The following is a 15613-nucleotide window of genomic DNA, read 5'->3' as shown; positions in this document are numbered from 1 at the left end:
GTGTAGGGCCAGAGAGTGAGACACAGGAGGATGTTATAGAGGCTTAGAGACAGACCTGGGACAACCCACTTACTTAGCCTCTTCAGGGAAGAGTACTTGCTGGGGTGGCTCTTCACTGCGGACTCGTAGGATGGGGGCAGGTGGGCCAAGTTCTGGAAGGAGCGGGAGAAGGACAGGTCATAGGGCTCGGTGGCTGATGTCAGGATGTTGTTCATTCGTGGCTTCTCTGTAAAAGAAGGGAGGGGTGCATCGCATTAGTGAGGATGAAGGCTGGGGAAGGCAGGAGGGAAAGGGTCCAGGCTGTATTTTGTATCCCCATGTGCTAGGACACAGATGGTGCTGGTGACTCAGTTTCCCTCATGCTCAGTTCCGGCTGTCAACAAGCCTGAGTGCAGGTGCTGTTTTGTCTGCCATTGGCCATGATGGCAGTTTTCCTTCCCTTGAATGGCAAACTCTTTCTCCTAGTGTACCCCTGGGCTGTCTGATAAAGATGTGAGCCTGATGGAGCTGGGGTGGGGGTGTACAGAGGCATGGTTGTAAAGTGATATGTTTGGGCATGAAAGTTCTGTCATTTCTCAAATAGTTTTAGGCCTACTAGTTCCCTGACTCAGAAAAATCTGCATTTGAAGGAGGGGGAATGACTGGGCTTGTCTACATACCCACAGAACTGGGTACAAGACCTGGTTCCACTGAGACCCCAACCCACAGTGTCCATGATGCTGTTTCACCTCTCACATCGCCATTTCACCTCGGGCCTCTCCAAACCCTGGGCCTGATAAGCCACTGTGAGCTACAAAACCATTTCCTCTCCTTCCATTTTCTTCCCTTGAAGCCCCCTTAGCTATCTCTGAGCTGAGGGAGGAAATAAGGAAGTAAAAATGCTTAGCACATCATCCCTCCTTCCCTTGAGAGATAGACCTTTGAGATTCCAAAACCTGGAGAGAGAGCAGGGAGTGTTGTACAATGCAGGCATGGGTAAAAGAATAGGGGAAGGAACAGAAGAAAAGATGGAAGTGAGATAAGGTGAATAATGGATGAGGTTAATGAGCTGAACTGGGCTCTGGGGGGCAGAGTAGGATTAGCATAGGCATTGGAATTGGGGAGATGCAGGTATGGGTGAGGGAGGGGACGTGACGGTGGAGGACTGGAGATCTGGGAAAGGCAGACAAATATATCTTGGTGCTTGACTGACTTGAGACACAGCAAGAAGTCAACAGGTATTCCTGGGGAAACAGTGGTACCATTCCAGCAATGAGGCAGGTGAGTGGCTCTCGCATTATCCCTCCATAGGCTTTGCTTTGGGACACCAGAGGTGGGGCAGGCTCTAACTTTGGACAAATGTAACAGAGGATTGTGGTGCCCCATGCCTCTTGGCAAAGAGAGTGCTAAACCCTGGAAGACAGTAACTTTGTGAACCAAAGGACAAAGAGAAGCACTCCTGAGCTTAGTCCATAGGCAGCTTCAATACTGGGCATCCCTGGCTTTCTATCCTGTCCTGTCACTGGTTCCCACAACTCAGGGGTTGAAAACAGGGAAGCCCAGCCAATGAGCCACTGTTCACACCAGCACATATGCGAGGGGGCGGGGGATGCTCTGAGAGACCAGAACATGCTGTACAGAAAGAGCCTCCCTGGCATGGACTGGGATAGATGCCAGGACATGGAGTGGGCAGGAAGCTGAGGCCACTGCTTATGGAGCTGGGGATAGCCACCTGCCCCTTAACTCTGGTTTCTTCACTTTGGCCATGGTGGAGAAGAATGAACTTCCCTCTGCCTGTTGGCATTATCCTCCCACCGAGGGCATCATTCAGCTCGCCCACTTCCAAGTGCATCCTTTCTGGCTGCTCTGATCTTGCTCTGTTCTCCAAAACAAGCCACTGAGTGCAGGCCAGGTCTTCCTTGCCTTTTGCCTCCACATGATTGCCGTTGCCCCTTGCTTCTGCTTTCTCTCTGATGGCAAAGCCCTTCCTTACTCTTTCTCCAGTCAGATTTCCCTTCACTCAAGACCCTTCGCTGACGATGTCACATTTGTTCAGCCCACAGTGATTTCTGGTCTTCAAGGACCCATGGCTCTTCTAGTTCATGCCATCCACTATATGTCTACGGGATCTCTAATCATTTTGCTTGAGTGATCTTGATCTCCAAAGATCGTGGTCTCCTTGACAGCAGCATTCTGGCTTCCCAATTTTTCTGATGCCTTCATAGTGTTTGGCTCAAGATAATGACCCAATTAATGCTTTTTGGTTAATCAAGTGGACACAGGTCGCCTCCTTTCTTAATAGTTGCTCTGTCAGCTCCCGGGAAAAGCATCAGAGTACAGAGCAAACTCTGCCTCCACCAGGTTGTGAGCTGCTCAAGGGCAGGGACCAGGTCTCATTAACCTCCTCTCCCAACACCAGGCAGAAAAAGGAAGGAGGAGGAGGGGGAAGAAAAAAATATATATATTTCTCCGGTTGTAATTAGGAGGCTGTGCTTGTGTCGGCTCCTTCTGGGGAAAACCAGAGCAAGGCTGTTCTTGCAGAATGTCACTGAGATCTGAGGCATTCTTCGCTCGCCCTTTCTGGCTTCTCTTCCTGCTGCTGCCTCATCACCATGGGCATCCCCCGGGCTCTGTGCTTCTGCCTTCTGCTTTCCTCTCTCAGCCTTCTGGCACAGACTGCTCCCACTCCCAGGGCTTCTGTTACTGCTTCCAAACTGTAACTTACATCTTCAGCTGTGACCTCCCTCCAGACTGCATGTACGCATTTCTAACTGCTTTTGAGTGATTTTTTTTTTTTGTGAAAAATCTTATGATCATATCTAGCTCTAAGTGTCCAGATCCGAACTCACCATCCTAGCTCCACCTCCTGTACACACGTGTTGCTTTCCTTATTCCTTAGATTGTATTAATAAGGTCCCCATTCTTCTAATTAATCATAGCTCACTCATAAAGAACTCCTAGTAGCCATATTGGTTAGTAATTAAATTTTCCCAATTCTTCCTCCAAAATGTCTCTATTACCACTGCCAGCATCACCAAGCCTAGAAATGGTGATGAATGAGAAGTGATATCAACTTTTAACTGACTTCTTCAATTTCTCCCAGCTCTAATTTTTTTAGAGTCCCCACAACCTGAAACATCTTATTAAACTATTGCTCTCATTACCACATATTTATACTAGGAGCCTTGCACTGGGGGAGGGGGGGAGATGAAAATAGTCCACCCTGTCATCCTAACTGTAATACTCCTCCTTCTCAATGCCGAACACTCAGATGTGAGAGAGGTGGGTCTCTCCGCCAGGTAAGCTGCAGAATGTATCCTTCTTTTGAGTTTCTCTCTCATGAAAATTCACTGACGTTTTCACATTCTTTCAAGCAAAGAGAGAAGAATGACTGATAGTTCACCATTTACATGGCTGTCTTATGTTCCATCAAGTTCCGAGCAGGTACCGCAAAGAGTTTTGCTCTGCAGCTCTAAACGTGAAGTTGTGAATTGGTGGCAGGATGCTGGAAACTAAGGGGGATGTGTGGTTTGCTACCCTTTCGCACTCTGCTGATACTCCTGTGCTCCCCAACTCTCAGCTTCTTCCCCTGCCTAGAGGCTGAACCCAGTTGGGTTTTGAGGTTCATCAAATCTTGACTAGTTTGGAAGGATCCATACAGTTTAACGAGTCTCATGTCATCTTATATGGTACCATACGTAGCCTTGGGCAAAGGAGCGTGCTCACTCCTTGCTGTGGCTATATGGAGTTGATGACTACAAGCGAAAATGGGTTCAGAAAGGGTATTGCTTTTTCTCCTTCATGATGGAAGACCACTCCGATATCAGAGACAGAACACTGAGGGAACAATGATCTAAAAGTGAGAGTGAGGCCCTGAGGCCCTGGAGGAAGGTGGGCACCTGACTCCTGACACCCCCTTAGCTTCAATGAGTCAGGGACGGAATGTCTGATGCCCTGGTGGGATGGAGCCACTTGGAATGAGGATGGAATGCAGAGGACTCTCTGTCATCTCTCACCATGTGCAGGGGTCTGGGTAGCACTGCTTAAAATCGGATGGTTATACTGATGATCACCTGAAAATCACAGAAAAGAACATTTTAAAGACGAGTTCAGGCATTCCATTGTCTCTCTAACACAGCAGCTCTTCCCTTGGCCTCCGATGTGCTTCTTGCAGTCAAATGAAGCACTTCGTAAAGGTGCCGGACTTTGAAAGTCATAGAAACGTGAAGAGCAGGGGTCAGTGTATTACGCTCAAAGGAACTTCCTCTGCTGTTCCTGTCTCTCTCCTTCTGCATCAGGGCTTCCTCTGTCACCATGGTGACCCACCCACATCTGTGGATCTGGCTGACCAGCAGTAGAGGCTTTGCTGGGGAGAGTGCGGATGGGGAGACTACACAGAGAACTGGTCTGGGGGAGTAGATCCTTCTTTGAGGAGGGGGTTGTTAGGGAGTAGATCCTTCTTTGAGGAGGGGGTTATTAGGGTGTGGTTAGCCAGGAAGAGGATGCTCTCATTTAAGGTGCTTACACCTTATGAGGCTGTGGTTTGTCCCAAGTCTTTTTGTTGTTATTAATCAAGTGAGGACCGCTGTTTTTTTGTTTTATTTTTAAAGAGAGAGTAGAGGGAAGGTAAAGAGGGGGGAGAGAGGGAGAGAGAGAGCAACTTCTATGTGAGAGACACATTGATTGGTTGCCTCCCCACAAGTACCCCAACCTGGGCTGGGGATCGAACCTGCAACCCAGGTATGTGCTTTTGACCAGGAATCAAACCTGACCCTTCAGTGATGCTCTAACCTCTGAGCAGCACCAGCCAGGGTCATCCCAAATCTTCATACACAGGTGTCTGGGTGCATCCCGAGATATGGCAAGGTGACATGAAGTGTCCACTGTCTGGCATTGGTAGTCCTGGGGCCTAGATTGTGTCATACCTATAAATGACACAGCCTGATATTTAAAAAAAACAAACAAACAAAAAAAACAAAAACAAAAAAACATTTATTTTGCCCTGGCAGGTGTGGCTCAGTTGATTGGAGCATTGTCCTGTATACCAAAAGGTCACAGGTTAAATTCTCATTCAGGGCACATACTTAGGTTGTGGATTTGGTCTGGAAGGCAAAGAATTTATGTATCTCCTCTCCTCTCCTCTCTCTCTCTCTCTCTCTCTCTCTCTCTCTCTCTCTCTCTCTCTCTCTCTTTCTCCTCTCCCTCTCTCTAAAATCAATAAGCTTATTCTTAGGTGAGAATTCAAAAAGAAATAATAATAAAATAAAAAACATTTCTTTTCATTAATAATGCAAAATCCACATGGACTAAACAAGCCACCAAATGACTAGAGGTCCAGTTGCCAAAACACAGAGTTCAAGAGCTTTTAAAATTGAGTGAAGATTTGGCTTATCACTGAAGCACACATTGACATTGTAGTATTGCTTGGATTCAACGTTGCATTTTTATTTTCCAAAGGCATTCATCTAATTTCAGTGAAAGCCAGGGGGAGAAGAGGCATGAGGTTTTTGCTTTAATTTATCTAAACCACGGATCACAGCTCGGCCATCAGCTTAGGGCTGCATCTGTGTATGCCTCCTGATGGCTTATTATTGAAACCATCTTTCCTGCCCTTGGCATTGCATCCTCTGGGCTCCTCATCCTCCAGTTCCGTCACTGGGTCCCTTTTCCTCTTCGCCTCTCTACGTGTCCATGCTCCCCGGGCTCAGGTGTCTTCATGAAGAATGGGGCTCTACCTTCTCAACGCTACCCCTCCAGCTGGAGGTCCATCTGCTCTGTGAGGTTAGAGTTTAAGCTGCTTATGGACAGCGCATTGAAGTTGATGCCCTGAGCCTGAACTACTAAAACCCAAAGTGAGCTCATCTTTTTTTTTTTTTTTTCCCCCTGCAATGTTCAATCATCTGTCTGTCTATAGTGCTAATGTGCCCTGGACTTGTACTGTGAAACTTCAGTTGTCATTCACCATTTCTCTCCCTTCATCCTCCACTGCCAACGAGTCCCCCATCCTATCCTTATGGCCATCTCCTACATCCAGGCCCACAATGCATCTTTCTGTTCAGCTTTCACTTAGCACTAATCTCTGGCCATTTCTAAGACAAATCATCTTGTGTACTCCTCCCAGACAAAATTTTCCATACCAATAAAACCATTACATCACCCCACTGGTTCAGAACACTCTTGAAATAGCCATGGACACTATCCAATGGGGTGTGCGTTTGGGAACAAAGCCAGAGCTTCTCACATGAAGATATTCTCCTTCCCTAAGACAGAATATTAAGTATATCCAGGGAAAAACATTTGCCAAAGGTTAAATCAATTCCGTTCTACTGCATCTGGATTTAAGCAAGGACAGAGAATTCAGGAGGGAGAAAAAGGGTAGGTATTTTCTGCTTATCCTCCCGAGGCAAGGAGAAAGCCAGTTACATGGTCCTTTTGTTGCTGTTGTTTGTTTGTAAGCAATATAGCAGTATCAAAGAGGCCCCTGCAAGAAATGAGAGAACCCAGGTGGAATGGTGGAGTGCCAGTGAGAGAGAAACACTTCTCACATTCCATTAATAGTCAAAGCTGCCACAATGACATTTCATTGTATTTTCTTTTTTTTTCTTCCCCCTGTAAGTCACTATATGTATGTTTGTTCTCTCTCTCCCCTCCTTCCCCCTGTCTCTCTCAATATTGCTGTGAATAACCAGTAGCATTTTTCTTTTGGGGAAGAGTGAGAATTAGATTATAGCTCTTAAAATGTAGAAAAATATGGTGATTTGATCTTCACACTTGTGCAAAGTAGCAAACGTGTGAGGTTTTTCATTGCAGCATGTTTGTAGCATCAAAAGGAGGAAACAACCTAAATGTTTATACATATACTAGAGGCCCGATGCACAAAATTTGTGCACAGGGTCCATAAGCCCAACCTGCACCCTCTCCAATTTGGGAGCCCTGAAGGCTTAGGCCCACTCCCCATGGTTCTATGCTCTCTGTGGGGCCTAGCCACCATATGCCTGCTGCCTAGAGGCTCTCCATGGCCCAGAGCTTCTTCCTGGCTGCTACCCAGAGGCCCTCCGTGGCCGGGGAAGAACACGTGCCTTGTCACCACGGTGACAAGCAAGCATTCTGCCAGGCTGCTCACACTGCTTGCTCTTAGCAGCCACCGCCCCAGGACTGGAGGACTCTGGTGGGGCTGAGGGGACTGGGCTCTGCCATCTTGTTGCTATGGGCGCTGTCATCTTTGTGATGGATTACTGGTTAATTTGCATATTACCCTTTTATTAGATAGGATCTACACACACAGATAAATATGTATAGTCTCCACATATGTATGAATGCTACATATAGTATTTTTAACCCATTGCCTTTATAGTAAGTGGGCAGCATATCTTGAATATACTTTCATGTTTTGAAATATTCTTTAAGGTATTTTATGTGGTTTTAGACTAGTCCTTTCTGTTGAAGAGTCTACTGTATATTTCTATATATGTAAGTGTAATATGTTTACTTAATATATAGACTTAAGAATTCCCCTATTACTGTGCATTTAGGTTGTTTAAAAGTTTAATAATAGTACACTAGATAGCCTTGAACACATATCTTTGGCCATGTCCCATTTTCTTAAATGAATAACTAAAAGCAGCATTTCTAGGTGAACACGTTTCCTGTTGTCTGGCAATGTGATGAAGTGAACTGATAGGCTTCCTCCTGTTGAACCACTCACCGGTTCCTGGGTAATACCTTACCAGGTGTACCAGTTAATAATGCGGATTTTTTCCAATAGATGGAGTTAAATATAAGTTGATATATATATATGATTTGATATGTATGCTATTTTGTTGTATTGACAGCAAGTTTCAAAACTTCATATGTCAAATTTTCTGAAAGTGTTAACAGCACAGATATTTTTACACTTAAAAATGTCTAATTTCATGCCAAAAAAAAAAAAAAAAAAAAAAAAAAAGAGCATATGTGGGAAGTTTTAATTCATTACTTTATTTTGGAGAAAAAGTTATTGTATACTTTGGGTAGCTTATGATGAATATGCTCCATCTCAAGATACTTGTAAACACTGGTTTAAACACTTTCAAAGTGATGATTTCGAAGTGAAAGACAAAGAATGTCTAGTTCAACTGAAATACTTGATTTTGGTGTCTTATTCTTTCATTACAACACTAGATACTATTTGTATATATGTAATTCCTATACATTCAGAAAATTTGTGTTTTTGTGCTAACATATAGGCTTTTTATATCAAGTATAGAAGTCTGGTGCATGAAAATTCATGCACTAGAAGGGGGGGTTTCCTGCCCCCTCTCACAGTCTGGGAGCCCTCAGGGGCGGGAGGTAACTTGGTGATCAGGGGAAGGCGTCACCCCCATCACACCTCTGCTGCTCCCACTGTCAGCAGTGTAAGCCTTGGCCAGGCCTGGGGAGGTGGGCAAATGCCATCTGAAGCTTGCCTGTACCTTGGGCCAGGCCTGGTCAACATGGGGGCTGAGGAGACTCGGGGACTCCAGAGACAGGCAGGCAGAGTGGCCAGACCTGCCTGGGGGTGGGCCCAGCTGTGCCGTGTGCCTTCCACCCTGAGTGCCACCATCTTGTGGCTGTGGGTGCTGCCATCTTTGAGGGCACAGCATTCAATTAGCATATTCCCTCCTTATTGGCTATGGGCATGCCATTTTTGTAAGGGTGTGATGGTCAATTAGCACATTCCTTCTTTATTAGTTAGGATAATGATTTTGTAAAGTCAAATATATATTGTTTCACCTTTCTGTATGCCTTGAAACTATTAATATCCTATATAATGAAGAGGTAATATGCAAATTAACCATCATGCCCTCATAAGATGGCCTCCCCTATATGGTCACAAGATGGCCACCACAAGATGACTGGCAGGGGAGGGCAATTGGGGGGGACCAGGCCTGCAGGGGAGTGGTTAGGGGTTACCAGGTTGGCAGGTGAGGACAGTTAGGGGCCACCAGGCAAGCAGGAGAGGGAAGTTTGGGGAGATCGGGCCTGCAGGGGAGGGCAGTAGGGGGGTAGGGGCAGGCCTACAGGGGAGGGAAGTGGGGGGGGGGGGACCAGGCTGGCAGGGGAGGGCAGTTAGGGGCAACTGGGCTGGCAGGGAAGGCAGTTAGGGGTGACCGGGCTGGCAGGGAAGGGCAGTTGGGGGAGATTAGACCTGCAGGGAAGGGAAGTTGGGGGTACTAGGCTGGCAGGGAAGGGCAGTTAGGGGCTACCAGGCTGGCAGGGGAGGGCAGTTGGGGGTGATTGGTCTGGCAGGGGAGGGCAGTTGGGAACATATGGGCCAGCAAGGGAGCAGTTAGGCATTGATTAGGCTGGCAGGGGAATGGTTAGGGGGTGATCAGGCTGGCAGGCAGAAGTGGTTAGGAGCAATGGTTAGGGGCAATCAGTCAGGCAGGCAGGCAGTTGGGAGCCAGTAGTCCTGGATTGTGAGAGGGATCTCAGAATGAAGAGGGTGCAGGCTGTGCTGAAGGACACACATTCCCCAGTGCATGAATTTCATGCACCAGGCCTGTAGTAGCATATGAAATACTTATTCTTTGGAAGTCTGAAGGAATCCTATATAATAAAAGGCTAATATGTAAATTGACTGAATGGTAGAATGACGGGTCACTATGATGTGCACTGACCACAAGGGCAGATGCTCAATGCAGGAGCTGCCCCCTGGTGGTCAATGCCCTCCAACAGGGGGAGTGTTGCTCATCCACAAGCCAGCCTGGTGGCTGGCGAGTGCAGTGGTGTTGGCGGAAGCCTCTCCCACCTCTGCAGCAGCCCACTCCCTGAGGGCTCCTGGACTGCTAAAAGGTGCAGGCCAGGCTGAGGGAACCTCCCCAGTGCATGAATAACGGCCCTCTAGTGAAAAATAAGAATGCCTATTGTCTTTGGGAAGTCCTATTAGCATTGTGTAGGGTTGGCTTGCTGTTTTTTTGACTGCACAACTACTTTTGGAGGTAGATATTACCATTTGGTTAGGGACACTGAGGCTTGGAGAGGTGCAATAATTTGCCCAATAGGTGGATGCTGGTGCCGGAGCCCACAGCCCAAACCAACATGCATACTGCCTCACATGCTTGTCAATTTTTTCCTCACATATTGATTCATTCATGTTTTTTGTTTGTAAATTAAATGTATAATTTCTGTTTCTCTTAAATAAATCCATTGGACCTTTTAAATTTGATTAGGAAATTTGTAACATTCCCTTGATAAAGTATGTCTGTGAAATTATACCTGTTGTCTTATTCTTATTTTTTTTTGTGTTAATGTTTTGTTGATTACCAATTTATTTGTATTACTAGAGGCCCAATGCACGAAATTCATGCAAGGGGCTTGGCCCTTGCAGACCCAGCTGCCTCATGCCCTGTGGCCCCACCCACTGGTCATTCCGGAAGGTCTTTATTATATAGGATTATTCTTTTTCAAATAACTACCTCTTATACATGTCAGGTGTTTGTTTGTTTTTTGTTGTTGTTTTAATATATTTTATTAATCTTTTACAGAGAGGAAGGAAGAGGGACAGAGAGTCAAAAACATCGATGAGAGAGAAATATCGATCAGCTGCCTCCTGCACACGCCCTACTGGGGATGTGCCCGCAACCAAAGTACATGCCCTTGACCGGAATCGAACCTGGGACCTTTCAGTCCACAGGCCAACTCTCTATCCACCGAGCCAAACCGGTTTTGGCTGTTTTGTTTTGTTTTGTTTTCTTTTCTTTTTGTCTTCAAATCCTCACTTTGTGCTTTTGAACTTGCTCATTCCTGCCTCCTAATTTTCTTTGGTTCGTTATTGTTTCCTAATTCCTGGCCCTGAATCTGTAGTCCATTTGTGGAGTTCTTTTCTGGTAATATAAGGCCTTTAGCTGGAACCTGTGTCCGGCCCTATCCCCTGAGCATCGATACAGAATGTTCTGCTTGTTGCTGTTCCTGAATGAGCTGTAATTGTAGCCTTGCTTTTCTCTCTGACCCGGAGTTCTTGAATAGAGTGTTGTTAAATTTCAAAGTGTTTGGATTTGCTGGTTTGAACTTTTGCCATTCATTTTCTGTTTTATTGCCGTGTGGTCAGAAAACAGAACCTGTTCAATTTCTGCTTTTTGGAACTTATTGAGATTTCCTTTGTGGGCTAATATATGATCTATTTTTGTAAATGTTTCATGAGTACTTAGAGAAAAGGTGTGTTTTCTTTCTGTAGAGTACAAAGATGACATATATTTATTAAATCAGACATGAAATACATTATGCAGTTCCTCTCTAGCCTAATTCATTCTTCGCCTACTTAATCTGTCAGAGGTGAAGGGAGGTGTGCTCAGGTCTCCCGCCACCGCTGCGTACCTGTCGCTTCCTCTTCACAGTTGGTGTAGAATTGGTTTATGTATTTCATAGCTGCTTCGCTCCACACAAAAAGGCCATGATACTGTGCCTTCTTTGGGGCTTGTACCCTTCATCCACATGAAGCAACCCTTTCTGTCCTATTTAATGTCCATCCTCTCAATCTGGTATTTATCTTACCAACCCCCCTTTCTCTTTGTTTGCATTTGCCTGATAAACTTTGCCTATCCTTTTACATCTAACCTTTCTGTGGCATGTTGTTTTATGGGTGTAGCCTTTGCAGTGTTTAAAGGAAATTGACCTGTGTACTCTGGTGCTTTTGGGGTTGCTCTGATGTTAAATGCGAATCCTTCTGCTCAGAGAACTGCTCTCTCCCTCTCTGTCTCTCTCTGTCTCTCTCTCTCTCTTAAATATATTTTATTGGTTTTTTACAGAGAGGAAGATAGAGGAATACAGAATTAGAAACATCGATGAGAGAGAATCATCAATCAGCTGCCTCCTGTACACCCCCTACTGGGAATGTGCCCACAACCAAGGTACATGCCCTTGACTGGAATCAAACCTCGGGACCTAGTCCACAGGCCGACACTCTATCTACTGAGCCAAACCAGTTTCGGCACTGCCCTCTCTTTTATCATGGTGTCCCCATCTCCCTGTCACTGCTGTATATGACTGGACGCTGTTCTCTCCACACAGCCCAAACTCTAGGTCATGGTTGATGCGGCCAGGTGTGGCTACCTGGGCCAATTAGAGCTCCTTCTCCAGGAATTAGGAATCATTATATGTGCTTTTGAACTTGCTCATTCCTGCCTCCTAATTTTTTTTGTTTGAAATGGGGTTTCTCTGCATGGCTAGACCTATGTACCCTAACTAACTTGGGGCTGTCTTACAGATTTGGAAGAGAGAAAGCAGGTCTTTGGAGATTGGCACATTATATTTCATAATAACAAACACAGTTATATCTCTGATCCCACGTGCCCTCCCTGAACTCTGCCATCCCCGCACCTGACAGGGAATGTTCTCCCTCCTTTAAATTGAAGGCCCTGTGATGGTCTCGGTGAGCAGAGTGCTGAGAAGTCACACTGCATGACTGCCACGCTTAAGTTGCAAAAGGTGATGGGCTGTCACCTGGTGCTCTCTTGGCACACGCCACCTTGGATCCCTGCCACCTGGCTGTAAGGCCCTCCAGGCCACGTGCAAAGCTGCATGTGAGAGCTGGCAGCTCCAGCTGACGTCTCCATCAACAACCGACAGCAACTGGCAGGCGTGAGTGAGCAAGGACTCAGAGGACTCCAGCCCCCCGCCTTCTGGCTGCCTGAACAATGGAAACCAGTGGAGCAGAGAGGAGCCAAGCCCACTGAGCCCTACCCAAACGCAGACAGAAAACAAAATAAATGTTGTCTTTACTGCATTGCTTTCTAAAATTAAAATTTTTACTCTGAGGTAGTTGTAGATTAACATGCATCTATAGGAAAAGAACACAAATACCTTGTGTACTCTTCAGCCAGTTTTCCCAGTGGTAAGCAGCATTTTGCAAAATCAGAATATGGACTTTGAGACAGTCAAGGGTTGGAACATTTCCATGTGAAGAGGATTCTTCCTGTTGCCTGTTTATAGCCACACCCATTTCCTTTCTGCATCACCCCCTCATCTCTATGATTTTGTCTTTTCAAGAATGTTACATCGATGGAAGGATACACTATGTAACTATGCATGGAGACTTATTGACCACGGTACTCTGGACTTCATCCAGGTTGTTGTATGCATCAATAGTTTGCTCCTTTTTTTTTTTTTTTTTTTTTTGCCAAGTAGTCAATACTCCATGATATGGATGCACCGCTGTTTGTTTAAATAACTGTCTGCTGAAGAACATTTGGGTTGTTTTCAGTTTTGCAGTGTTAGGAGTAGAGCTGCTATAAACATTCACATGCAGGTGATGTCAACATAAGTCTTCATTTGTCTACAATAAATGCCTGGGAGCTCAATTGCTGGGTTCTATGGTAGTTCCATGTTTAATTTTTTAAAGAACTTTTCCAGAGTGGCTGTACCAGCAATGAATGAATGGCCCATTTTCTCCAGATCCTTGCCAGCATTTGGTGTTGCTACTATTTTTTATTTATCTTAGCCAGTTTTAGTCATGATAGTTATGTAGTGATATTTCATTGTAGCTTGTTTCATATATAATTGATTTCAGAGATGAAGGGAGAGGGAGAGAGAGATGAAACATCAATGTTGAGAGAGAATCATCAATAAGCTGCCTCATACACACCTCATACTAGGGATCAAGTCTGCAACCCTGGCATGTTCCCTGACTGGAAATCAAATTTCCTGGTTCATAGGTCAACACTCAACCACTGAGCTACACCGGCTGAGCTCATTGTAGCTTTACTTTGCATTTCCCTAATGGCTAATGATGCTAAACATCTTCTCATGTGCTCATTATTTTTTATCTTAAATATTCTTCAGTGCACTGTCTCTTGATTACTTTTGCCCACTTTCTCATCAGAGTGTTTGCATTTTTTCCTTTTAAATTTTGAGAGTTCTTATATCCTAGATCAGTGGTCTGCAAATTCATTAGTCAACAGAGCCAAATATCAACAGTACAACAATTGAAATTTCTTTTGAGAGCCAAATTTTTTACACTTAAACTTCTTCTAACACCACTTCTTTGAAACAGACTCATCCAGGCCGTGGTATTTTGTGGAAGAGCCACACTCAAGGGGCCAAAGAGCCGCATGTGTTTTGCGAGCCATAGTTTGCCAACCATGGTCCTAGATAATAGTTATTTGTAGGCTATATAGTTTGCCAATATTTTCTTCCAGTCTGTAGCTTGTCCTATCATCCTTTTGTTTTAAGTGTTGCAAGGATGTTAATAAGAATTGTATTAAATCTGCATATTATTTTGGGAGAATTGACATGATAATTCTATTGAGTGTTTCCATCCATGAGCATAGTATGTCTATTTATATTTTACCATTTTTAATTTTTTTGACATTAATTACATGTGAAGACTACATGTGGTCACATCAAATCATCCATTTAAGGATACTTCTAGGACAGTGTCTCTAAAATTAGCTCTAGGAAATCTTGTGATTCCTTGGAAGTGCCTCAAGGGCCACTGTTAAAATAAAGTCTAATGAGCAGTGTTTTAGCACTGTCCCCCCAACCTTACCTCACCCAAAGCAGCTTGGTTTTCATCTGCCTTCTACATTGGGCTTCTACCTAAGATTTCACTTGAGGAAAGAATTCCAGTGCTTATACATTTAAAAATCTACTGATCAAATTCAGCTACTTCAGTTTGTAGATGAAAAAAGAGGCCCAGAAAAATGAAGTGACCAGACTAAGATCACAGAGTTGGAGGCAGAAAAAGGACTCCTCAGTCGTATGTTGTATCTTCTCATGATGCATCATTGACTGAAAGCTTGCCTGCTATTTATACAACCTCTCTGTGTTTTCCAGCAGAGGTCCCAAGAAACTGGGCATTTTCTAGTAGCTTTGCCCCACTTCACTAGCTGCATTTGGCTCTCAGTGTATATCTGACTTCCTTGAAATACTTACTCTGAATTCTGGGGATGTGGAGAGAATGGAGTGTGGTTCTGGGTCAAGTAAGCTTTGGATTCTACACACGCTGCCCTTCTTGGATATTCATCATGCATAGTAAAGGCTCTGAGAAGTCCAGCCATAGATAACCCATTTTATTAGTTATTTGATTGTAGGGTGTGTCTTTTTTTTTTTTTTTCACCTACCACAGTCAGGGTACAAATGGGAAACAGATGCACATCCAATTGGGTGTTTTAGGGAGATTTTAGTAAAGTGAATATTTTCAAAGATGTAAACAGGATGCAGGGAACCCATAATGGATCATGCAGTGCCCTGGGACTAGTAAGATGGCTGGCTTTATCCAAACTGGGCCTGCGAGGTGAAAGAAGTGGCTTCTGGAACCCAAAGAGGGGGAAGCTGTGTAGACAGGACCCCTGATCTTTGGTTGAGGGACACAGCCAGAACTCCGTGAATGTATTGGGAAGTAGCCTGGGAAATAAGTATATACCAACTTCACTTTCCTACATCCCTTTTATCTCTTCCCAGGATTCCCCATAACCCAATCAACATCCATAGAACACGAGAGCCCAAAGAAGCAACCCATAAAGCTTAGCATCCAAGAGACTGAGTTAGGGTGGAGAATAGATATGGAAGTTCAAATGGAAAACTTTTCAGCTCAGTTTTTATTAACCCTCTCTGACAGATGCTACTTTAGTACATTCTAAGATGGTCTAAGGGGGTTTGGGCAGATGGTGTTCTAGGT

At 44.9% G+C, this 15613-nt stretch overlaps 1 protein-coding gene across 4 annotated transcripts in view; it reads right to left on the bottom strand.

Moving 5' to 3' along the window:
• Nucleotides 1-15613, bottom strand: part of SHISA6 (shisa family member 6) — a 292370-nt gene that overhangs the window by 7638 nt on the left and 269119 nt on the right. For 2 of the 4 annotated variants that reach the window (XM_084863933.1, XM_084863935.1), the window contains 2 exons: nucleotides 3996-4052; nucleotides 74-226 (listed from right to left, as the gene is read on the bottom strand). In XM_084863933.1, coding sequence (XP_084720059.1) covers nucleotides 74-226; nucleotides 3996-4052 — 210 coding nt within the window. The remainder of the gene's footprint in view (nucleotides 1-73; nucleotides 227-3995; nucleotides 4053-15613) is intronic. The other 2 variants (XM_084863936.1, XM_084863934.1) reach the window with 1 other exon arrangement.

The sequence above is a fragment of the Pipistrellus hanaki genome (genome assembly GCF_964339955.1).
Source record: "Pipistrellus hanaki genome assembly, chromosome: 16".
NCBI classification, from domain to species: Eukaryota; Metazoa; Chordata; class Mammalia; order Chiroptera; family Vespertilionidae; genus Pipistrellus; species Pipistrellus hanaki.
Note: the sequence above shows the minus strand (reverse complement) of the source record. Positions and strands in the feature narration are given on the sequence as shown.